Source organism: Chinchilla lanigera, unplaced genomic scaffold (assembly GCF_000276665.1).
Source record: "Chinchilla lanigera isolate Chin_1 unplaced genomic scaffold, ChiLan1.0 scaffold00056, whole genome shotgun sequence".
Taxonomy (NCBI): Eukaryota; Metazoa; Chordata; class Mammalia; order Rodentia; family Chinchillidae; genus Chinchilla; species Chinchilla lanigera.
In genome coordinates, this window is record NW_004955457.1 from 5,675,408 (window position 1) to 5,700,170 (window position 24,763).

At 37.4% G+C, this 24,763-nt stretch overlaps 1 protein-coding gene across 4 annotated transcripts in view; it reads right to left on the reverse strand.

Annotated features, from left to right (window-relative positions):
• Positions 1-3,418: 3,418 nt before the first annotated feature.
• Map2 (microtubule-associated protein 2) overlaps positions 3,419-24,763 on the reverse strand; it is a 137,289-nt gene continuing 115,944 nt past the window's right edge. For 3 of the 4 annotated variants that reach the window (XM_013520775.1, XM_013520774.1, XM_005396956.2), the window contains 5 exons: positions 24,235-24,575; positions 13,599-13,691; positions 11,490-11,571; positions 7,499-7,611; positions 3,419-7,295 (listed from right to left, as the gene is read on the reverse strand). In XM_013520775.1, coding sequence (XP_013376229.1) covers positions 7,080-7,295; positions 7,499-7,611; positions 11,490-11,571; positions 13,599-13,691; positions 24,235-24,575 — 845 coding nt within the window. In that variant the 3' untranslated portion in view covers positions 3,419-7,079. The remainder of the gene's footprint in view (positions 7,296-7,498; positions 7,612-11,489; positions 11,572-13,598; positions 13,692-24,234; positions 24,576-24,763) is intronic. The other variant, XM_005396957.2, reaches the window with a different exon arrangement.

Below are 24,763 nucleotides of genomic sequence, written 5' to 3' on the forward strand. Positions count from 1 at the left end.
ATTTAATTGGGTCAAACCTATTACTGTACATTGGATGAAACATCTGTTTAGCTGCTTGAATTTGAATCCTGTCTATGCTATTAAATTTTAAAGCAATTTTATTTCTCACTCTTTATGTATAAAATGGGAATGCTGACACATGCAGTATTCTTAGGAGTCAACATATATTAAAAGGATGTCTGGTTATAACCATCAAATTAGCATACATTGTTAACGTCCATATCAGTTGGGCTTTGGGTGAAGTTTAAAATGGGGATGGATTCTCAGAATATAGAAAGTCCTAATGTTAGGCACTTGTTAGCTCCAAATCACCCCCCTGGGAACCATCAACTGCTCATAGCCACCTATTCCTGTTGGCCTCAGGATCCCAAGTCACCTTTGTGGCACCTGTTGTGTATGCTACACTAAGAGCTGGAGTCTGTGGTCATGGCAGTTTCCGTCAGCAACCACATGAGGGGTCTGGGAGAGGTGGAGACTGGTAACAGGTGATCATAGTCTGGGTATGACTGTATGAGTGCCAGGTGTTTGCCTATCGGGATGTCACCAAAACACCGTTGCCTCCTGGTTCCAGTCTTCTGACTTAGGAGTCTAGGGAGGGCAAGGCAGGGACAGGTAGGGAAGTAGGAGCCATGGCTGGCAGGTGCCCACACAGACCTTCTGCAGTGCCCATCTGAGCTTCCTGAAACTGCTGGCCAGACACAGGCCAGTCCACTAGAGCCCCCTGGTGAGGCCTGGAGGGGAGAACCTTGTAGGGAGTGGAACGGGATCTTGGAGGCTCTGCACCGTGACAGACTAGAGGATGACCGTGGGGCTCAGCATGACAGTGCCGCGTGGTCAAAGGCAGGCAGTGGTAACGAGGGGGAGCATGGAGAGCAAGGCCTTCAATCAGCGACTTAATCAGCTGCATAAGGGTCTGCTGCCTGCAGATCAGCCCTGAGTTTAACAGCTTTGTACTCGCTTGACTAAACTGGAACATTTTCTGTTTTTCCTGCTTTGCTATTAAAAGTAAGAGGAAAGTATTATATAAATTCAAGGCTACTAAATAAGATGATTTTGTCATGTCTTACTTGACAACAAGGTTTTGTTATCACAATATGGCAAAACAGGGAGAAACATAATTTTCATTTTACCTTGATTTAATGATATACATAAGTGGATGTTAAATGTTTTTATAAGGCACATGAAAATTACCAGTTGCTACTGTCAAATTAATATGCTTTCTCGAAGTTTGTTTTCCAATTCGGTTTTTTTTTAAATGTTTGTTTCATAGAATGAGGAAGAAACTGGGAAGGAGAGAAAGAAAGAGGTCTAGTTCAGGGGTTTGAACTCAAAATCTGCGGTGTGAGGCCTCCAGCAAGCTGAAAGTGGACGCAGTGGTTGGGAGGGAAACCGGCACCGAAGACAAGATATGTGGCAAATGCAGGCAAGGAACCCAACACAGCGGTCCGCAGGGACCGGGTTCAGCTGAGTGGTACCCTGAGGGAATGCAGGCCCAGGGTTGCCAAATCTGTTCACTTTTCAAAGAATGTGCAAACCTAGTGTGTGTGCATGCACGTGTATGCCGTGTGTGTGCTCTGTGTGTGTGTGTGTGTTTGTGTGTGTGTATGTGAACTTGAATTTGAAGACTCCATGGCACCCACACAGGGCATACCTGCAGGCCGCAGGTCTATTGCTTCAGCTCAGGGGTCTTTTATAGTGCGCAGTTTGAAGAGCAGAAGCCGGAGCGCGGAACCATATTTATGATGAAAAAGCAAGGGAAAGAAACAGAGGTGTGTGTGTGGGGGATCTGTGATAGTCCTTTAACACGTCCAAGAAAAACTGACAAAGGACTGGTGTTTAAAACAAGTGTAAGTGGCTAGACTGTACTTTTGACAGCATTCTATCTCCGAATTATTTGAGTCATTTTTTGAATATAAGTGGCACTTTGTAAATGAAAAGAGGAAGATATAAGCTATAGAATATTCTCCTGTCATCCTATATTACACCTGAGTTCCTTGTTTCTTCTCAAGCTGAGTATCACCATGTTTGGCTTGATAATAAAAAAAGGGAATCAAGAATTTTATTGGGGTTTATTCTGTGGGGTGAACAAATGCCTTAGTTCCTTGAATTTCTAAAGATTCACTCTTTGAAGGACCACATAGTTGCTCATTTTAAAGATTGTTAAAAAGAAATCCCAGTGATTTTGGCTAGATTATATCAAATCTCTTTATTAGCCAAAGAAGGCTGAATGGGAAGTGGTGAGGTCATTAATAGAGAAGTTGTTAGCCAAGCCAGGATATCTGAGGGATGTAAAGCATCTAAAACATAAATATTCCTTTGCCAGTGGCAGCTTCCTACCACTGGTATCTCAACTGCTTGGCACCAGGGATACTGGTATTGTCTCAGATAGTCTTTAGGAACATTTTTTTTTTTTATGTTAGAGTGTGGAATGGAGAACGTTTCTTTTGACCATTTTTGCCAGAAATTGGATGAGCTGAGCACTTCTCAAATTTTAAAATGCAGATGTATCATCTAGGTGGATTATAACTTGTATTAGTTGGTCAGGCTTCGGGCCTGAGAATTTACATTTCTAATATGCCCTCAAGCAAGGCGTATGCTTAATGTGCGTAGCAAATTAAATAAAGATAGAAAATAGGTTGTGTGGATGTGGGAGATATTTGTTATTATGACCTATACAGATCACTTTCTCACTCTTTCAGCAAGAGCAGTGTGACTTCACTTTGGAAATATGACTTCCCCTTCATGATCAGTTTATGCAATTCAGATGAGGCCCTGTTCCCCTTAGCTCCTCCTACCCCGTCCACCTGTAGGGTTGGTTCTGTGACCCAAGTCTGGTCCATAAGCGTAAGGGAGCAGGTGATTTTAGTAGTTCAGTGATTTTCAGATCCTGCATGTTGGCTACTGTTACTGAGAAAGAGGCTGTCTTTGGCAGGATGCAAAGTTGGGGGTTGCTGGTGCTATCACAGAGAGGGTGCCTGTTTGAGATTGAGGCACAGAAGAAGCAGAACCAATAGCTGGGGAAAAAAAAGTTTCTTGATAGCATCTGGTGGGTGTCTGGATCCAGAGCTGGAGAAAGAAGAGTTTTTGATAACATCTCTTGAGTGCTTAGATCCAACCATGCCTGGGGCAGACATACCCAACTAACCGGCTGCTTGATTCAAGAAATTCAACTTTATGCATAAGCCAGTTTAGTTTGAGTTTCAGTCACTGGCAACAGATAGCATCCTGTGAATACAGCTGTGATGAGAGACAATGTCTTTATCAATTAAATGAGTTAATATAACATTACCTAGTATTGGAGATGACACATAGTAGGAATTCAGCACATGGTAACTTTCTTTTCACAGTTTTTCATTAATTGGGTTGAATACACATACACACTCCTCTAAAATGAAGAAACAAAAAACCTGAAACTAGCTATGAGGTGACAAGCAATTTTATTTTGCAAAACAATCACTATACAGCAACAAATACATTTGCAAATTTGATTGAAAAACATGAACTAACTACAACCAGCCATTGAAGAAATGCCTTTCTATGGTAACAGGCTCTAGAATTATCAGAAGAAAGAAACCCCCCACAGGTTTGTCATGGCTTGTTGGAACCCTGGAATCCCAGCATACAGAGTAAACTTTTTTGTTGTTTTTTTTTTTTTCTTTTTGCTAAAGTTGAAGTGGACTTTTATGACTGACATTATTTTGAGTTTGAAAATAATCTTTTTCTTGCAGAGGGACTTGGCCTCAACCTACGCACTCAGGCTAAAAATTCTAGATGCAAAAAAACAATGCCCCAAAATAAAAAACAAACATCCGTGCTGATTTTAACACATCTATCTTAGAAGAAATGCCTGGAATTTGCCTTCCCAAACCAAGAATCTACGTATCTTTGCTACTTAGACTATGAATCATTTATTTTTCTTTTTTTGTGGCCTAAAAAAACAGGAGAAAAACAGTAATTGTAGCAGAATCAACCACATTCAGGCTATTTCTTTAACAATACTGACATAATGTTATATTTTGGCTGATGAGCCTGCTTCTGCAGTCTTACTGTACGTGTGTGGAGGCCAGCTACCGTCAGTATAGTCTTCTATGTAATGGTACTAGTTTTATTCTTCTTCAGCCATACCTACCTAGTGCTACACAGGTGTCTTGCTTATGGGTGGGACTTCAGCCCATCACCCTGCTGGAACTCAGCAGGTGAATCCAGAGCGAGCTGGTTCATTGGTTCCTCAATGAACCTGGCCTTTAAAACTCATCAGGATCTCGGATCTTCCCTGCACTGTTGCGCGGCATCCAATTTTTAGTTGCAGGTGACCCAGAGAGAGTGAGTTCATTGGACAAGGCGGCCTTTTAACTCTTCACAGCTCTGGATTACTTATGTATTCTTAAACAGGTTCTCAAAGGCTAAAGCCAGAGAGAAACTGGCATTAGTAGATCTAGAAATGGAACTAGGAAGCTTTCATTTCTAGATCAGCGTATGTGTGTCCCCACAAAAGTGGTGTTCAAAAAGCTTAATTTACGTCGTTAGCTTGAGAGTGAAGGTAAGATGGGATCTGCCTCAGACACCCACAAAAAGACATTTTTAGCCTGTGTTTCTCTCGCTTTACTGGCACAAACTTTCAGCTCATTTTTATTAATTATGTAAACAATAACATTTTTGTGCAAAACCAGGGCACTAATTCATCATAATTTTGTTGTGATTAGGAATAAACACTTGTTTTAATGCCAAATCTATTAACTTGGTGCCTTTTGTAACTTTTATTTTGGATGTGTAATTGGAAAAACTGAATTTTAATAGGTAAAATGTGTTTCCTTAGTCTTCACTTTTATAAAAAAAAAAATTAAACCAGGTTGAAAGATTTTTTTTCACAGGTTAAAGCTGTTCTAACCAGCTATTAACTTTTCTAGAGAACTTCAATCATTATCTAACACTCTCAAACATGTAAGAAAATACCGAACTCTCCACCCAACTATTCTTTCTCCTAGTTCCTGGTGCATTTCAAGGGAAGGTGATGAATAAATTGCCAAGATTGATCAAGTCTCACTGTAGTTACTAGGCTGAAAATGTCGCATCCCTAATTCTCAGTAGCTGCTAAGTTTTTTCCAAAATAACCTACTTAGAAAAGGCTCACGACATATTTGCCTGTTTAAATCTCCTAGCTGAAAAAGAATGGAGAAGTTTGTTCCTAGGTTTTTCTTGTGGCAGTCATGTTCTTGCTATATCCGGTGACTCATCAAAATGGCGGCTTACGTCTTCTGTCTTTGCATTCCTCGGCTTAGTGTCTTATATTTCTCTACTTCTTTACTGTCCAGTCCATGCTTACATCTCATCCTTTTATTCAAGAACTAATTTGTCCTACAGGGATCAAAGACCCAACAGACCTTGTGTTTAACTGTTCAGATCCAGCCTACCAGCCCTGAGCAAGAGAAAGAACAGATAAAATGCCGAAAAGTGTCCATCCAGTTTGGTAACTCTGCCCTATTCAGACCATTGACTATTTCGTTGCTCAGATGAATGATTTGCAAGTGGGATTAATTAATTGACTTATGATTTCCAAATTGTATATTAAATCAGAACAGTATTATCTACTGATAAATAAGTCACATCGAGTTCCTTTACAGAATGCAATGTCAAAGTCCTATGGAAAAAAACCGATTTAGATATCTGTGTCTCAGATGTTTTATAATGATAGTTTCTCAAAATGTTGTATTTTTCCTTGTTGACTGAATGATCTTTACTTTGGGTTAGGAGGCCAAACATCTTCTACTAGAGAATTTAATACTCAGGTACTACTTGGAAGAATGGGAAAACATGTCCCACATTACCTGTCTAATTTTCAACTTTAGCAAATGAAGAAAAAAAAAGAAAAGGAATCTTAAGAGGCTTGTCTCATGAATGACTGTAGGAATAAAAACAAAACTATTCTGTGATTAAAAATGAGATAAATCCATAAGCTTAAACCAACAATCTGTAAACCCTTTTATATATAACTGGACCCACCCCCACAACTCCATGTTGGTGAAAGCAAAGAAAAATATTTTTCCTAGCATCACGGGAGAGAGACTTGTATCTGGCACTAAAACAGGGTTACAGCTTTGAGTTGTTACAGAAAGCAACTTCATGCTAAAACTTTTTGTCTTTTTTAATGTATTTTTTAAATAGGGAGAGAACCCTGCTAACATCTACTTTCACATACCTAAAATTGCAACACCAAAGGATGTAGGAGACACAGATACTGTGAATAAAGAAGTATAATATTCAAGTATATGAGGAAGTATCACAAATGGCCACAGAGAAATATATATATATATATTTATATCTATAATACTGTATCAAACAGATGGAAAGGGGGTGTGGAACTGGTACTGTGGACATAAATCTAGCCGATCAACTGACATTCTAATCAGACACAAAGCCATCCTAAGGAAAGTGCATCCTTCCTAGAAGATGCACTTTTACACCATTTCCTCAACCACAGCTCAAATGCTTTGTAACATTTTTAGTTAGTTAAATAATTTATTGGATTGATACTCTGATATAATTATCCAGGTCCCAAATGTTAATAACTTAACTGAATCTTTCTTCCCATTTATACAAAATAACACTTTAAAAAGACTTATTTCTTACATGCTCTTCCCTTCCTGCACTCATACTCCTTGATTTTATTTAACCTGTAATAAGTTACGATGGGCAGTTTTTAACTTTTCACCCAGAAACAGAATAGTGAAATGAGCAGCTTGGATTTTAACAAGGCCTTTCAGAATGTAGTGGGTAGCCTTCAGGCACATGAAAGGTAAAAATGCATTTTTTAAAATAATAATAATACTCCATGCAAAACAGAGCAGAGCGAAAATAACTGTCCAATTGTACCCATGTAAAGCCAGTGTGTTCCTGTTGCAAATGGAAGTTGATTTCTGCATATACTATTCATTTTTATATAAAATTGTAACAATGACTACAGTTTGGGGATGAGATTATTTATCTTATGGTTTGTAAAGAATGAATGTAACACCTGCTCAGAGCTCACTCCTGCCAAGAGCTCATGCCTAAGTATTATGACTCCGATGCTAAATGAGGATTCATAAGCCTTGCTTGGCCAGCGCAGCAGTGACGTCCTCAGCCAACGTGGCGAGCTGAGGAGATTCGAGCAGGTTGATGCTTCCAGAAGAGGAGACGTTGCTGAGTCGTCGGGGTGATGCCACACTGGACCTGCCTGGGGACTGCGTGATGATCTCAGCCCCGTGGTCCACACGGGCCTTCGCATGCTCTCTGAAGTTCAACTTCTGGCTGTCAATCTGTCCAATAAAAACACCAGTCCTCATTAGCTCAGACACCTCAGCTGGTTCCTAGCTCTTCCCCTGCATCCCCGAGCTGGTGTGAATGTGATTTCCACTCAGCTGTGCCACCCCTCCTTTCTTTTGTCTAGATCTGCAAACTGGGATCCATTTTGTGAAAGAGTACTTCACAACAGTTTTCTAAAAACACACACCTGGCTTACCTTGACATTACCACCTCCGGGTACGTGGTGAGCATTGTCCAGTGAACCGACTTTAGCTTGGGCTTTTTCTTTGAAATCCAGTTTTACACTCTCAATTTTCACTCGTCCACCACCTATGAGAGGAGAAAGGCTTTTTAAATGCCTTGCTAAAATTAAAGCTAATATTGGTGATGACTCTTTCCCTAAACTGAGTACAGCAAACAGATTAGGGAAGACTACAAGCACTGACACTACTCTCCTTCTGAACACAGATGTGAAAGGAATCTTGTAGAGTTTATAGTCTGTACAACTTTCCCCAATGATCCAAAATACTGACATCATTATTAAACCATCATATAGACTGCATCACATGTTAATATCTTCTTTCTTAACCTATGTATAGTTTAGAATCAGAGGATTTTTTCTTACTGATATAACAAAAGCTCTAAAATTAACACAATAAAAATATTCAATTGTATCCTGTCTGAAACTTTGAATATGTAGTCTTTTATTACTAAGTGGAGTAAATTAAATTGAAATAAAACACTTCTTTATTGTTCTTCATGGTAGCAAACTATTTATCCAAAGAAGTTTGAGGCTGGAGTGGTACACATAAAGACAGTACGCAACTGGCCCTTTGTAACCACAGATTCTGCATCCTTGGATTGATAATATTTCGGGAAAAAGTTGCATTGGCACTAAACATGTACAGAATTTTTCTTGTCACCAGTCCTTAAAGAATATAAGAAGGACTTATACAACACTTACATTGTATTAGGTAGTTAAAGTATTCTTAAGGTTATTTAAAATTTATGGGTGGATGTATACAGTTTCTATACAAATACTGTGTAATTTTGTATGACAGACTTGGGCATCCACAGATCTGGATCTCTGCAGGAGGTCCTGGAGCCAACCCTCCCTGAATACTGAGAGATGACCATTGTCATTTGCAAATTTCTGACATTGATGACTTCACAGATGGATTGAGTCTGGAACTGAGTTGTTTATAACTAGTAAGCTTTAAAATCTTCTCACTGTAGCTAGCACACAAAAGGAAAAGAATCATAGAAAATTCTTCTACAGAGGCCATAGCACCAATCTGACACTGACCTGCTCTGATAAAACATGAGAGAATTGTAACCTAATGCTGATGAGTCTGAAACTTGAGGCTCTGCTGATTGTTAGGATGCTTCCTTCAATCAGTGTGGCCTTCCTCCGTTCAGCATGCCCTTCTCAGGCTCCAAATGTAGGGTATCTGCTACCTTGTATGTTTCTGTTGTCCTTTAGCCTCTCCCTTGACTACTGTTAAGTGTTTGTGATGTCTTTGACTGAAAAGAAGCTGCATTAGACTCCTCTTTACCCATATGCACCTACGAGATTTGGTTCATTTTCATCAACAACTTGGTTTCAACCATATGCATTCTTCTAGGAGGCTAGCAGTGGATAAAGACTTTCTACTATTTGCATTTCATGGGATTCTGATTTAGGAAAAATGTCTGAAGAGGTCTATGGAAAGGTAAATAAGATTGCTCAGGTTTGGATTCTTGATAATTGCATTTCTCTGTAGACCAAAGACAGAGAAACTTCACAGGTCTCTTAAACCTTGCTGTGTTTTTTTCGTGCACCACACGGATATTTATGTTAACACCCAATTGCCTGGGAGGGACCTCTTGAAATTATAAAGTATTACTGATTTATATTTTGGAGAAATATATATTCACTCTCCTGAAGACTTAGGATGTGTACACTGTTATGTAACTCAGGCTTCTAGGACACATATGGTTATTTTTCCCTCCAAGTATGGATCCTTCAAAGGGAGGTTATTTTTCTCACATTTTTACCGACCTGTGGGTCTCACTTGTGGGCTACAATGGGATTAGCATGACTCATAAGGATTCATAAAAATATAATTATCGTCAATAGAGGTTAGAGGATATTATGTGTTCAACTAGTTGAGAACAATTTTTTGGTATCTTATTTTGGATTTTTTTTGTGATACGCTTGATAGAATTTACTCTCTTAAGCTTTTTTCTGATTATATGCTATATCAACATAAATGTGTTACATTTTCTTTGAACAGTGTTTAGAGAGAAAAAAATAATAATGTGATATTGACCCAAAATATATTCAGGAAATGAGGCTTGAGTACTCTATTTCAGTTGAAAGAGAACTTTTGATGAAATTCTTATACAGTTCTCAGAGACACCCATTTGAATTCAGAGATCTAGGGCTGGGGATTTAGCTCAGTGGCAAAGCGCCTGCCTGGCAAGCGCAATGTCGTGAGTTTGGTTCCCGGTACCGGAGAAAAACCAAAAAAAAAAAAAAAAATGAATTCAGAGATCTCTGCTTTTGGTTTTGAAGAACTCCGGAACTCATCAGAAGCAGTAATTTTGAAAGAGTATAATTTTTATGAAGCTTCAGAAGTGAAGTTCAGATATTTCCATTTGTGCCTCCAGGTGCTGGAGTATTTTCTCTTTTTTTCCTTAGATCTTCTATGTTCCAAAGTAACTCTGTGAAAAGCTTGCTATTGTCAATGATCATCACACTACACTTCTTTGTGAATTGAGTTATCTGCTTCAGTCATAATAGAATCAAGAGCTAGATTTAGAAATAAGTGGGAGTCTATGACAATAGTCTTTTAGAACCAGAAGATCATACACAGAATATTTCCTTATTTTTCTATGTATCCAAGTCCTAGGTAAATTTGACTAACTCTGTCCTTATCACTCTGACTGAAAGAATCTAGCATTTTCTTTTGTGATCTGCAAGGAAACAGTCATTGTGAACAGATACCTCAGACATATGAGGACAGAGCAGTACAAAGTTAATTAAGTGTGAACTGCAGCCATAGATGGAGAAATTATGAAGATGCAGCATGCACATGTTGCTGCTGCTTCATGAACAGCACTGAAGCTACTTCCACACTAGCAATTCTGGAACTAGTCATGGAGACCCACGGGTATGTTCCCCAGCTCCCTGGCTTCTCTCTGAGCATCTCCAACAAGATGAGGCCTGATTTCTGGATGTTTCTAATTTGTTTTTCTGTTGTGAATTTATCTTGCCCATCTTTGTTTTCCACTAATAAATTCTTATTAATCTTCTTCTGACCAGAAATCTTACTCAGCTCAATTATTTTTATACTTTGTTTCTGATCAATTTTGAAGAAATGATGAATGAGAATAAGTATTATCTAGCTTGTATGTTAAGATTCTGAGCATAGGTGGTTAGAATCATGGTTACTTTCCTTCTGTCCTTGCATCATACAACTAGATATATAAATTATGTCAAAATTCTGTCAATAAAACTACAGATTTCACAATTATGCATTATTACATATGAGTGTGGGCAAAATCAGCAAAAGTATTATACGATACTCAGAAGAAATGGCTCATAACATGTTAGATTTGTATTTTAAAGGGGTAAACTCCCAGTAAGTACGACTGTAAATTCTACTTTAGAGCACAAGTCCTATAAGGTATTTTTTAAAAGAGGGGGGTCTATGGTTATATAAATTGGGGAAGCACTGTATTCTCTTGAGGACTATAGCACTTATTGACTTAATAAAGGATCTGAAAACAGCTAAATAGTTTGTTCTGTTGTAAACATAATCCTTATTTTACATAATGTATAGAAAATGATTTCAGGAAAAATATCGAGAAATAATTCTTTTAGTCAAAGTTATACATGAATACATGACCCAACATATTTTATAAGCAAAGCATTTTGAAAGACCTCCAATAAACATGTTGTATACATAGAAATATATGCATCTTATATTCCTTTTAATTTTTAGCCCATTTTATGATGTGAAGCCCATTTATGGTAATTGAGGGCACTTGTATCAAATGAAGATGCTCTGTGATTTTTTTCACTTAAGTTTCTATTAATAAGTACATCAGGATTTTGAAACTCTCTTACAATTTGGTATTTCACAACAGCAACAAAAAGTTTGCATGTCAGTTTCCTGAATCCAACTAAATAACTGTCAAACTAGTAGAACTCATCTATTTACCTGGCCTGTGGCGAATGTTCTTCAGAGAGCCGCATTTGGATGTCACATGACTTAAGTCTATCTTCTTGGTAACAATCTGTACCTGTGTAAGCCACATAAAACATACAAAATAGTTTAGGCATGGAAAAACATTCAAGCTCATACGTGAAATCTAGTAACATACAATCACAACAAAACACATGTCCAGAAATCAGCTCCCCCCTTTCACACTCACACACTCTCACACACATATATGCGGATACTAGCACACACAGGAAAACATAATTTCCTATATGTCCCCCCCATCCCATCTGGGCTAGAAAGGACTCATGTGAGTAAAAATCCTGGAACAGAAGATTTTATTAGTAGAAAACAGATCAAAAGAGCGAAGGAACATTTGCATTAATGAGGCAAGCTTCCACTCAGAGAACTAAGCCATGTTGTGTTAAATCTTTTCATAAGCAAAAAGCCAAGAGAAGTGATGGATTATTTTTTGTATAGTCATTTTTACATAGCGGCGTCCAACATTGCTCATAGTTACAAGACCAACAATGCTTTAGGACACAAGGAGAAAAAAGTTCTCAAAGTGCTTTCCTAAACTGTTATCAAATTGTAATATCTTGGCTAAATGCAATATTTCTTGCATACCAGATCATAAAATGATAGCAACATTGTCTTCTTTTTTTAGTATTTTAGTGAACATGTTTTCTCTCCTAATATTTGAAGCAATGCTTCTGAAAAATGTACTGTCCATCTGCAGAAGTGTACATGGAAATTAGACCCCAAAGGGATGAAACCAGAATATTCACATTTTAAAATAAATGATTTTTCCCTAGAGGATAGTTTAAGACTATTGTTTTGTGGGTTGGAAGCTTTTATTGGCTTTATGATCTTTAGTTACCACAATTTATCTGTCCGTTCTGCTTTGCCCAGCAGCATCTGCAGTGCAGGACCGCACGCCCATCCGCTGACACCCTCGAGACAATTACTAGGCCTACAACTGTGTATGTGACAGCAGTGTGTGGTGTGTGCTTACAGTCAGGGGAACGTGGAGGAGGACAATTATGTCAGTGTAAATATTAACCCTGAGTTTAGCTCAGCATCCTTGAAGGAGCATAGAGAACACTGCTAAGGACTTCCCCTGACAATGATATGTTTATGCTCAGTGGAGCTTCTTTGATTATCAGGTAGCAGAGGCACTTGTTTCTGTCTTTCTTCTCTCTGCTTGACTCCAATTTGCCTAGTTGAGGAGCAAGCAGCTAAGAGCTATTCTGTGATTTCTGGATTTGATACCTTTTAAGTTACTTGAGTCATAGACTATCAGACCCTGTTTTAGATGACAGGATCTGTAGAATAGTCAACATGATTCACCTTTCAAAAATTACTCCTGTTCTATGAAGAATCATGCTTCCTTTAGCTTGATTTTGCCTGATTGTTTCAACTATGCCTCAACCACACTTACAAAATGTGGATTCATCCTTCGCTTCTTCTCATGAGATATTATTTCCACTAAATGAAAAGGACTGGAAAAATCCCATCAAGACAACATGTACAAAAAAAAAAAAAGATAACATGTACACTGGAACTTGAATCCTCTCACTTTAAATTATAGACGAAGCATGCTTCAGCAGTTTGGTATTATTCTAAATGATGGCCTAACTTTCATGAATAATGAACCACTGAAGATTGACATTAAACACGTTGGGCATTTTAAGTGTATCATCAGTTTTTGCCTTAAGGATAATTTAAGTGGAACTAGAACAGTGTGAGCCCAGCTAATTCTTATAGGAAAACAGAGACAGCATGAGGGAACAGCTTCAAAGACAAGAGGGCCTGCAAAAAAAGCTGGGAGGTGAGGCCGGTTTGCCACCCTCAGGAAAACCATGGTGCATCCCAGCAAGGTTTACCTTCCCAGCTGAAAGTAAGAAGTTCACTGGTGATTGTATGGGGCAGGATGGGAAGCCCCTCACCCCAAGTGCAAGGCTGACAAGCTACCATTCCAGGTGAAACGCCGACAGCAGTGAGAGGGCAGGAGTGCGCCGGGAAAGAGGCAGGAAAGGAGACAGAGTGTTGGTCGTGCAGCTGATTCTACACAATCAGAGCAGCTTTCTGACAGAAGCTTCTACTTACATTTCCGCCCCCAGCAGAATGTTTGATGTTATCCTTGGAACCACATCTTGACTGAACTTTGCTAAAATCGGTCTTCTTGTTTAAAATCCTAACCTAAAAGGAATCGGAGGTAACTTCACTGGGTGTTTTTCTTTCAAGATGCTGGGTACAGGGAACCACAATGGGTAGCACCAAGAGACTGCAGACAACCTTGCACCTCTATAGCTATTTAGGAGAAAAAACTCACACTGGAACTGAAGAGCAGTTGTGGCACGGAAATAGGAACTTTTATACCCTGTTCCCAAGTGACAAATGCTCGAGAGCCTTAGGTATGCTAACTGACCCAGGTATAATCTCAAAACAACTGAAGGGGTGGAGAAATAAAACTCAGGCATCTGTGGCAGGGAGGCTGGCAATGTAGATGACAGCAGGAACCAGTGGTAAAGTTCACTGTGGTTTGGCCCAGGGCTCTGAAGCACACACCCGTTTCCCCTCATCCCAATGGTGTCAGCCATTACAATTCTCAATCCCTTCCTACACTTGCCTTGACTGTTCTGTTAGTCTGCACCCCACAGAGGGGGCTCACAAATGGCCTGGCTAAAAGCTTTGGGTCAAGATTCCAATTTGTCCAAGGGAAGAACTCCTGGTCTCCTGGAAATGTCAATTAAGAGACCCTGGACCTGCTTTGCTAAAAAGAGCTCTACAGTTTTCATACAGTGTGGCTCCCTGGCCTTCAGAAGGTTCTCTGGCTGCCGCTCATGAGCAGTCACTATCCAGAGATGGATGCATGGAGGCTTCTTTCCTTTTTCAGAAGTAAGAAAACTAAGGGCTTAGCAAACAAAGACTTGCACAAGGTCATGGTGATGTAGTCTAGGCCATGGTTGGGTGCAGCAGACTTGAAGTTAGGCAGTTTGTTTAGAATTTTAGAAAGTCACACATCCATTTGAAAACAGCAACAAATCTGTATCTGGAAAGACATCATTCTAGTGTAATATAATGTACAAAGTCATAACTCTTGGGACTTCTTGCATGTGTCTTTTGAACTTTGAGTATTGTAGAGGACAGATAAACAATGAAAGAACAGGGAAAGAAGGGTTTATTTTTGTGGTTGTTGTTATTACTTGTTTTCTTTTATTTTGTCTACTACTACTCCCCCCTCCCCTCCACCCAAAGCAAAGGAGAAATCACATTTTCAATGATTTAGGGGAAAGTTTAGCTTCTTATTAAAAATTAAATAATTTGCCCTAGATGTATAGCCATCACTAAGAATGTTAGCATGTCTTTCGCTATTTGCAGAAAAGAATCCAAAATTCAAAAGGACATTGACTCTTGACTATTTTTAACTAGGCAAACCTTAAATCACAGTGCCTGTCTACCATGGACAAGATAGCTTGTCCCTTGCAGAGAAATATCACTGACAGCTCTCATCAGCAGCCCAAGGGAAGGGCCTGCTGTCAAAATTTGAATTCAGGAGACATGATGAATAGGCTACTCACTAAAGCATAATAAAAAATTCCAACTTAGGGTGAAGGACATCACAGCATCTACATCTAATAAATATAGTTGCACTGTAAGGATTTCACATAAACTGCAGAGGCAGACAGTTTTAAACCAACAAAGACTGTTATTTTCAAAACCTCATAGATAAGTTATTTGCACAAAGTGATTTTGATTTATTATATCTAGTAATAATACTTTAAATTACTCTCCATGAATATCTAATTATTTTGGAAATTAAGTAGAATTTATGTGAACCATTTCACTAAACTTTGGGGACATAAAATGTTTCATATTTCATTTATAAATTTTAATTTAGAAGTTAGTAGAATACCAATTGAATGACTCATTATCAAGTGATCAAAAAGCCAAATATTAAATCTGACTCAGTCACTGCAAAAATGAAAATTCTAATTTCACTTGCATAAATCTATTTGACCTTAAGATTTAATCAACTGTTTAACAATTTTTATCATTTCCAAAACAAATGATTCACTGTCAAAGGGTCTCACTGTCAGCACTTAGAAATGATTTAAAATCTTAAAACTCTAGAAATTAAAAGCTAACTTCTACTTATTTCCTCAGATTTTCTAACTGTAGAATTTTTTCCAGTGGAACAACTAGCTCGTTTTTTGAACTAGCTGGTTCTTTCTCCACCTATGTAAAGAAGACTTTGACATCTTAGTGGCTCATCTTTTACTTACTTCTACACTGCAATGGCTTCATAGTACACTGCTTTTTATCTAAAATAGGCAAGTATGGCAGTATGCATATAAAAGTCTCTTCTACCTTCGTTCTTCATCTGGTCCAATGGTTGAGTAGAAAGAAAGGAAACTACTTTGGACAGAGGATGCTGAATATTTAGTAAGACTCAGGCTCTAGCTTCACAGTTTACACTGCTGTGTCCATTTCCTCACCTTGATTCTCATCTTTCTGTCTTAGCAAAATGCAGCTGATTTCAAGGCAAAGGTCTCTAGGGTCATTTACAGATCATGATAACTTTAGAATTAATTCTACAAATAATAGCAACCTTCAGAAACTGTACCATAAAACAGAAAAAAATATAGACTGGTGCTGTGAGATTAAGTCATAATCCAGGTTGATAACATTTTGTTAACCAAAGAACTGAGTTTTAAGTCCCTGGGTTTTATGGATGCATCTAAAAAAGGCCTTTCCATTTTTTTTTTGTTTTAAAGAATTTTTGGTTTCAGGAAAATTTGTTTTCTGAAAAGCCTAAGTTAAGGGGAAATTATTTAACATCTTAGATAGAGGTTATTTAGGAAAAATATAACAAACTTTTACTTGACAAATGATCAATTTTCCCTATTCATGGAATGGAGGGGAAAATTGAATAGTGAGTATCTAAGATTATCTAGAAACTGTATTTTTTATTAGGATATGCTTATGATACATAATAATTACATTTATCTTGGGGAATTGGTACATATACATTTTGCATCTTAATCATTTTTACTCTCTAAGCTACAGTTTAATCTTCATGAATTTATTCCAACCAAAAAAGTCCTTGTATTAGTAGTATAACATGGAATGACTTGGAAGTATATGATAACCTTTTCTCCTGCTTATTTCACAGCTCATGTGAAAAAATATATCAATCAACTGGATCATCTTCCTAAGGCTCTACCCTAGTTGAAATTCCTTTAGACTTCTTACTGCTTATTAAATGCATCCAAATTTCTTAGTGAGGCAACCAGAATTCTCAGCAATTTTGTTTTTTGAGGTTTTTCTTTTGTTATCCTCTTTATACTTTACATTTTGTTTAGACTATATTATATCGATAGTCTAAGGACCTTGTTTACATTTTCAACTTTACCTCCATTTTTATTTATTTGTTTTTATTAATTCTCTCTAGACTGCCTGAACTCCAAGTGGAGTCTAACGGACCATTTAGGCTGAGCCCAATCAGGAAAACATGGGGAAGCAGTGGCCAAAAAGGGCATTAGTCTTATGGGTTTTCTAAAAAGTTTGTGGGTCGCTTGGAGAAAGACTTCATTCACATGTGAAACTTTCATTCACACACGACTTTCATTCACACACTTATACACTAAGTATAGGCTAAGGCAAGTGAAAAATCTTTACATTTAAATCTTTACTAATCTTATCTATTCTTCCAACGTGGTAGAGAAGAACGTTACAGTCACTCTATGGATATTTGTGTGACTAGTGGGATTCTATTACAGTGATCTAATTGAAATGGTCTATCACTATATTTGCTCTCTGCTGTGTTTAATTGTTCCAGAGAAACTAACATTTTCCCCTTAAAATGAGGTCATTCTAGGAAAGGATAAGAAGACAAAAATGTAAGATATGCAGGCAAGAATAAATTTATCTTACTGGTTAGTTGGAAATATGAGACACATGGAATGAAAGAAAATGCACTTCTAAAGTACAGTTTTTGGTAAAGCAACAGATAAGCCAGAGGCATTCATTCCAACATCAAGTTGAGCATCCTGGGCAGTGGGATTCTGATTTTAATTTGTTTTAGTTTGACGCTCTGGTGCTGCTTTCTCTATCCGAAGATCCATATTTCAGTAAGATGCTGAGGTAGGGACAGTAACTGGGTGTCCAAAAGATTGGATTCTGTCTAGACCCAGAGGCATGCTGTAGGGATAAACCTTGGTTGCAGAATCATTTCTTTCTTCCTCAGCATGAAGCTGTCTCAGAAATAGTTGGGAAAGAACATTTTGGTCGAAGAGATCTTAATGAGTTTTGCCATCAAACCATTAAACTGTTAAATATTTTTAGACGGTCTCTCAAGAGGAGCTGGAAGGAATATTTTAAGCACAATAGTCATTGTGACTTAGGAAAATGAACAGATAATGAGCTCTTTCAAATTCACAGACTACAGACTCTTGTGATTTTTTTCCTTTAAAATTTAGGAAACTTTAAGGATTTGGTGAAGAAAATAACTTGATGTAATCTGTTCAGTTACCCGACAACAATCTCAGATTCAAGGTTTAGTTCCAAGTCTTTGCTTGGCTTAGGAAAGAAGAGCAAACACAAAGGAGCCCTACAGCCTCAACCTTGAGAACTCAAAGCCATACTTTTCTCAGAGATTTTAGCTCACAGTGTTTTTTTTTTTTTTTTTTTGGTACTGGGAATCAAACTCAGGACCTTGCACTTGCCAGGCAGGTGTCTGTGCCACTGAGCTATATCCCCAGCCCCTTCTCAGAGATTTAAAAACTTGGTATTTACAAATCTGAGCTCTAAGACATCTTATTACCTAGAAAAAACCATTTGAATTATAGTTATAAGATTTTTATTGAATAAAGGCAAAGTCCCTAAACTTGTGGACCTTTTATAATAATCACTTTACTGTAAATAAATAATACATAAAATAAATAAAGCAAACCTTATAGACATAATTACTACATTTTAGTGAACAGATTTTTTTCCCTGTCCTGGGCTGACTGATGGTATTTTCGACTTCATAGAGTATTTTATTACTGCTCTTATATAGCATTTATTATGCCCTTATTGTGATGGAAAGAATCGGGTTGGAAAGACCTGAAAATCAAATAAGGGCAGAACTGTAGGGAAGACAAACAAAGAAACAAAACAGAACAAAACCAAACCCCTCCGGTCTGCCTAGATTGTAGAGCCATACCTTTCTCTCTCCCATTCTCTTTTGTCACAGAGTACCTAGCAGTTTGATAAAAGATTAAACACGTGAATGAGAAAGCAGCCCCATTCAGTCTTTTTCTTAGTCTTATATTTTATAAACATGCCTATGTGTTAATGCCACTGAGTAGTGGATAGACCTTCACAGTGTCAATCATCATAATTTGATATGGAGGGTAAACATCCTGATTTACAATAATTTATTAGTTCTCTCCAGAATTAATTTCATTTTCTTTAGTATAAAATCAAAAGTCTGTTATTCAGTAGCATATAAAAGACCTAAAACTGCCTTATGATATTGTCTAAACTTTCCACAAAAGTGTAAGAGATCCTGGTCTCCACCTCACTGATTTTGTCCCCTCTTCCTCCTTCTTTGTCACTCCCCGTTCCCCGTGGACAACTCCTCTTCTACCTCAGAAACACTGCTTTTTACAGTTTGTTCTTTGTGGCCCAAACACATGTGGAATCTGAGTAAATTAATTGAAAACTCTGAGTTTCTGAAATTTTTAAGGAACTAGAAGACGATTCTCCATGTTATTTTTAAGATGGTGAGGTTGATGATAGAATTAATATTTCATTACTGATCCTTGACATTATCTATAAAGATTCAAATTTAACTAGACTCAATTTTAAAATGCTGATTTTTATAATTATTTAAAAAATAACCTGTCAAATATAGGAGAAAAAATATGATGAAACTGCAACGTAATTTTCCAAATTCAGTGCAGTGTAGTAATATGGCATATTTTCAATGGCATAGCAAATTGACATTGGTTACATTAAATTAATTCACAAAAACGTTATAAAGTTTCAGTAGCCTCAAATTTCAGTCTTCATACGATTTCACAAGACAGCCTTGGCATGGAAGGTCCTATTAAATAAAATTAATATTTTCATGTCATGCAATGAAAGTGAAAGCAAATAAAATGACAAAATTTAAATATTTTGTTGATATTATTAATCATTCCTTAAATACAAATTACATTCTTCGAACTTATAGGTCAAACACTAAGGATGACATTGGCAATTCTATATAAAAAATGTGGCTGATGTGAATACTTGTGTTTCTTATTTTGTAAAAATGTGAGAGCTGGACTTGAGGATGAGTACCTTTGACCTCCAATGCCCTTGAATTCAATGAACCTATATAAAATTGGAAGATGGAAATTAGACTGTGTTACTTTAAAATACACTTAAGCATATTTATGTATACTATATTGTACTGTACTATACTATACTGTAGTATAATTACTTTATAGATTCAAGTGTCATGGATTTCCCTAAATATTTTTTTTTTTTGTAAAGGGGCTACAGCCACACGACTGGGGAGGTAATAGGCTGACAAATTCTAAAAGGTGCATTATATAAAAGATGAACACTACTTTTTTCTGAAATGGGAATGTATTTATTGAAGATGCCGTTATCTTTAGCTTAGCTGACGTGAGGATGGGTGTTTGTGGCCAGGAATGAAACGAGAGTACATCACTCACCCAGCAATCAATCAAACCCACAGATGTGTCCTGGCTGAGCTCACCATCTCAGTCACCACGCTGTCCAATGAGTGATCAGGGAACATGTATTCTAGGAAATGGCCTTATCAGTAATGTTCAACTATGATCAGGCACGTAACTAGTACATTTTATAGTGATTTCATAAAGCTGATGGAGAAATACAAGAAACTTAAAACGTCAGAGTATAAATCAAAGTCCCTCCACAAAACCTGATTCATAAACAGAAAAGGTAAGAAAGTACTATTCAGCAGAACTGTCTAATTTTTAAAATCCATGTGTTTAGAGAAAAAGTTTATTTTCATAGCTTTGTTTAATTTAGGCAGCTCTATGCTTTAGAAGTTAACATTAGTTTAAAATGCTGATTGCATGTAAATTGAAGAGCTAACTACAGAGACAGTTTCAAGTAAGAGACTTAACAAGATAGCTTTTATCTATACCTTGAGTTAAGTGGACCAAGCTCATTATCTACAGTGAGCCCAGTATTGCATATGTTCTTTCCAGCGGAATGAATTTACGTTTTGGCTGACAAGATTAACTACAGTGCTTTCTGCAAAGCTCATCATATCTTCAACTAGCTTATCTATTCTATTAGACAATGATTTGCCTCACTGAACTGAACCACTGAGCCAAGCCTCCCCAGTTATAGAAGATTGGATTTTAACAAAGGAGATGAGGGCTATACACATAAGTCCTCCACATTCACAGGAGCAACAAATACTCACATCGGGAAGCTGAATTCACACATATCACTATTACAAATCGTGCTCCTGCCGAAAGTACAGTCATTGCCCTGCTCTCTCTAATGATTCTTGGGTGACTCTTGCCCATTAAAATAGTCTGGGATAATCAATTTACAATTGGGAATGATATGCAAGTGGCTTTGATTCCTTCAGTAGTGTAAATTTATTGGCATTGAATCAGATAATAAAGGTTTATAATGTATCATTCTGATAATTTCTATGAGGTTTTAAAAAGTTGCCCAATCTTTCTCTAAAGTAAGAACTCTAAAAAACTTGGTAGCATGGTTATACCTAAATACAAGAGAAGCTGGGAAATATAGTATTTATTCTGGGGATGAAGGGTGCTCTAGGTCTACCTGAAAATGCTATTATTGTGAGAGGAAATATTAAGGAACAGAAGGGTAGGCTCAGGCAGAGGCCAATGAGGCATTTGTCTCAGACAGAAAATTTAGTTACCAAAACCTTAGTAATCCAGGTAAGCATTTGAATGTAAATGTTTTTATCGATTGTAACTATCCATCAACTTGATGATGGATATTGAAAATGGAGGAGGCCATGTGGGGGGCAGAGGACACATGAGAAATCTGTACCCTTTGCTTAATTTGGCTGTGAACCTGAAATTGCTCTATAAAATAAAGTCTACTTTAAAAAAGTACAGTCAAACCCACCAGTTTGATATGGTTAGAGAAAGAATCCTGTCCTGGGACTGGGGGTTTAGCTCAGTGGCAAAAGCGCCTGCCTGGCAAGCACAAGGTCATGAGTTCGGTTCCCGGTACCGGAGAAAAACCAAAAAAAAAAAAAAAAAAAAAGAAAGAATCCTGTTCTTACCAGCCGCTGACTACCACAATTTCTATAGCAATTTTAGTTTAGGTCAAAAGAGTAAGACGTTTACATATCAACTTTATGAATTACCAAATACAGTGCAAGTCAGTTAAAATTAGATGTGGAAATCCAACCAGATAGAATAAAGAAGAAATAGAAGTAGATCTGCTCATTTTTTTTTTTTTTTGGATTGATTTAATTGTAGAGACTTCTGCAGAGCTAAGCTAAGCCATTCTTCTCAACTTCTTATTTTAAGGAGTCCTTTGAACACAACAATTTAATTTAATATTTCTATGTCAAATGTTATGGCTTATATCTAGATGCCTCCCCCTGCAAGCCTTATGTGGTCATGGGGGGGAGTTTTGAAGGAGTGTGAATGTGGATTAAAGAAGTGATACTGGAATTAAGGGGTGGATAATGGAAGCCCCACCCTACCCATGAGTAACACTACAGCCTAGATGGAATATAAAGGGAAAGGGAGAAAGCCTCTGCTTGCTGCCTCCTGCTTACCATGAACTGATTCTCTTCTGTGAGGACCCTCTGCTATGCCACCCTGCCTTGAAGCCAGCCAACTATGGACTGAAGATTGTACAAACTGTGAGCTGAAATAAACCTTTCTTTGAGTATTGGGTATTTTGTCTCAGTAATGAGAAAAGTAGACACAAATTATAGTGATACTTTCCACTTTTGTTATATTTTCCTTTTAGTTTCTATAAAATAAATATAATAAAAATCTCAAAAAGTGATTTATTTTTCTTGTGATTCTAAGAAGAAAGAGGTTTTTTTATATAGCAATATTTTAACATAAGCAAGGAAGTGCTAGTTAAGGAGAACACCAGAATAGGAAAATATTTATAAAAAGAGAATTGATTTAAATATAAAATATAGACAATAGTTATTTAAGACCTTTCTCTCATCAAAAGTCATAATGAGAAATTTTCTAGTGGCACTAAACTGATTTAATTCAAATTACTATTTTAATTATTTATGCATAAATATAAAAAATAGTACGACATTTGAATATTTCTAAAAGGTCCAAAATCGTTCTCTTGTATTCACAGAACTGATGAATATAAGGATAATATAACTTTTTTGAATTACAGGCTTAAAATTATTAGGATTTGTGATATTTTTGTTTACAAAAGTTTCTTTTAGCTCCTATTTTTCATAATGTCTTTCTATGAAAAAGTATTTTACCATGACTATATTAAAGGATGTTATAGTTGTCCTAAAATGGGGCTATTTCTACCCTGTCAGCCCCTTAGTTGATTTTTCTTAATTCCACGTGCTTTCTTAAGCAGAATTATAATGAGATGGAAGAAAGTTCCCTGCAAAAGAAGGAGCAACATGGAATTTTGATTTCAATATGAGTAGGAGTCCTTGGTAGCTTCACATTTTGGGAAGACCTTCCTTCTAAGCTTCTAAATACATTTTCTTTGGCTTAAAGGAGGAATACTAGAAATCAGTTGGCAAACAGTATAAGAAACAAGAAAAAGAATGGTAGAAAAAATGTTAAGGTTAAAAGAGAAAGTGTTCCTAAGCATATGTGAAAGGGTATTATAAGTATGTTCATAAACAAAGAGAATTATTGCTTTCATCCTTTTTTCATTGATGGTGTTTTACTTTACCTTTCTTCAAGAAAAGTTGGAATTATCTAAAAGGTGATCAAATTGAAAGAGAAATGTTAAATAATATTAGTACTATTTCCCTCCTGGCTTTGTCCAAAATGTACAGTGGATGAGCAAGATTCAGATCACAGCAGAACTCAAAGGCCCTCGTCGGAAAAGAAGTAAATATTCGCTCTGGAATTGGAATTTAATTATCTTTTCTAATAATTCTCTTCAATATAGTTATTATTAAGTAAACATTCCAAGGCTATAAGTTTATAAAAATCATATAGAGTGGCATACTTATTATTAACATAAATCCTTGCCTTTTGCAATATGTAGGGAATAGTAGCCAGAGAAGCAACTTAGTAAACCATGCTCTGATTTTAGAGTAAACACAGGAAAATGGTAAGAGATGTTACAGGAAAGCTTTGGGAGGAAAGGAAGGAAGCAAAATTGGAATCATTGAAATTCAAATTAAACTCATTGTGAAGGTTTAAAATAGAAAACTCTAACTGACACCAGGAGAGCAGCTGTAACCTCAAGTTAAAATCCACAAATCGGTAGAGATACTTCAGAAAAGATCTATTAGGAAACAACCTAAAACATCTTCCTACATGAGTAAACTAGGTGTTATCCAAAGATGACCATGTGATTTTCATTACACTGTATAAGCATCATTCTTCAGAGAAGGTTCATATTCATCAGAGAGCTGTAACCAGTAACTTGGTACACTTCCATCTCCCTCGCATTTTAAGAACTGTTAGCTGAGGAAGGTGGCATAATAAGAAATGGGATGTTATTTCTGACAGCAAAGAGATGGTCATGGGATTCTTACCTGCCCCCCTTTAGGTTGGTATTTAATGTTGTCTGTCGATCCGATTTTGGATTTGACATTCTTCAGGTCTGGCAGTGGTTGGTTAATAAGACGAAGCTGCTTGGGAGTAGCAGGTGATTTGGGAGGAGTACGAATGATGGCGACTTTCTTCTCACTGGGCACCAAGATGGCGGATTTGGGGGTTCCTGGTGTGTGAGGGGTCCTGGGGAAGCTGGGGGTTCCAGGAGTGCCTGGAGTGCGTGAAGAATAACTTGGCGGGGTACCAGGAGTGATGGCAGTTGATCCAGGGGTGGTAGGTGTTGAGGTGCCACTTTTCCCTGCTCTGCGAATTGGCTCTGACCCTGTATTAATAAAGGAGTGAGACAAACACAAAACAACAGTATTAGAGAGTTCTCCTTAAGGTACCATTCTACGGGGGCTGGGGATTTTGCTCAGCAGCACAGTGCCTGCCTGGCAAGCACAAGGTAGTGAGTTCGATTCCTGGTACCGGAAAAAAAACAAAAACACCAAAAATGTCTCAGAGGAACAT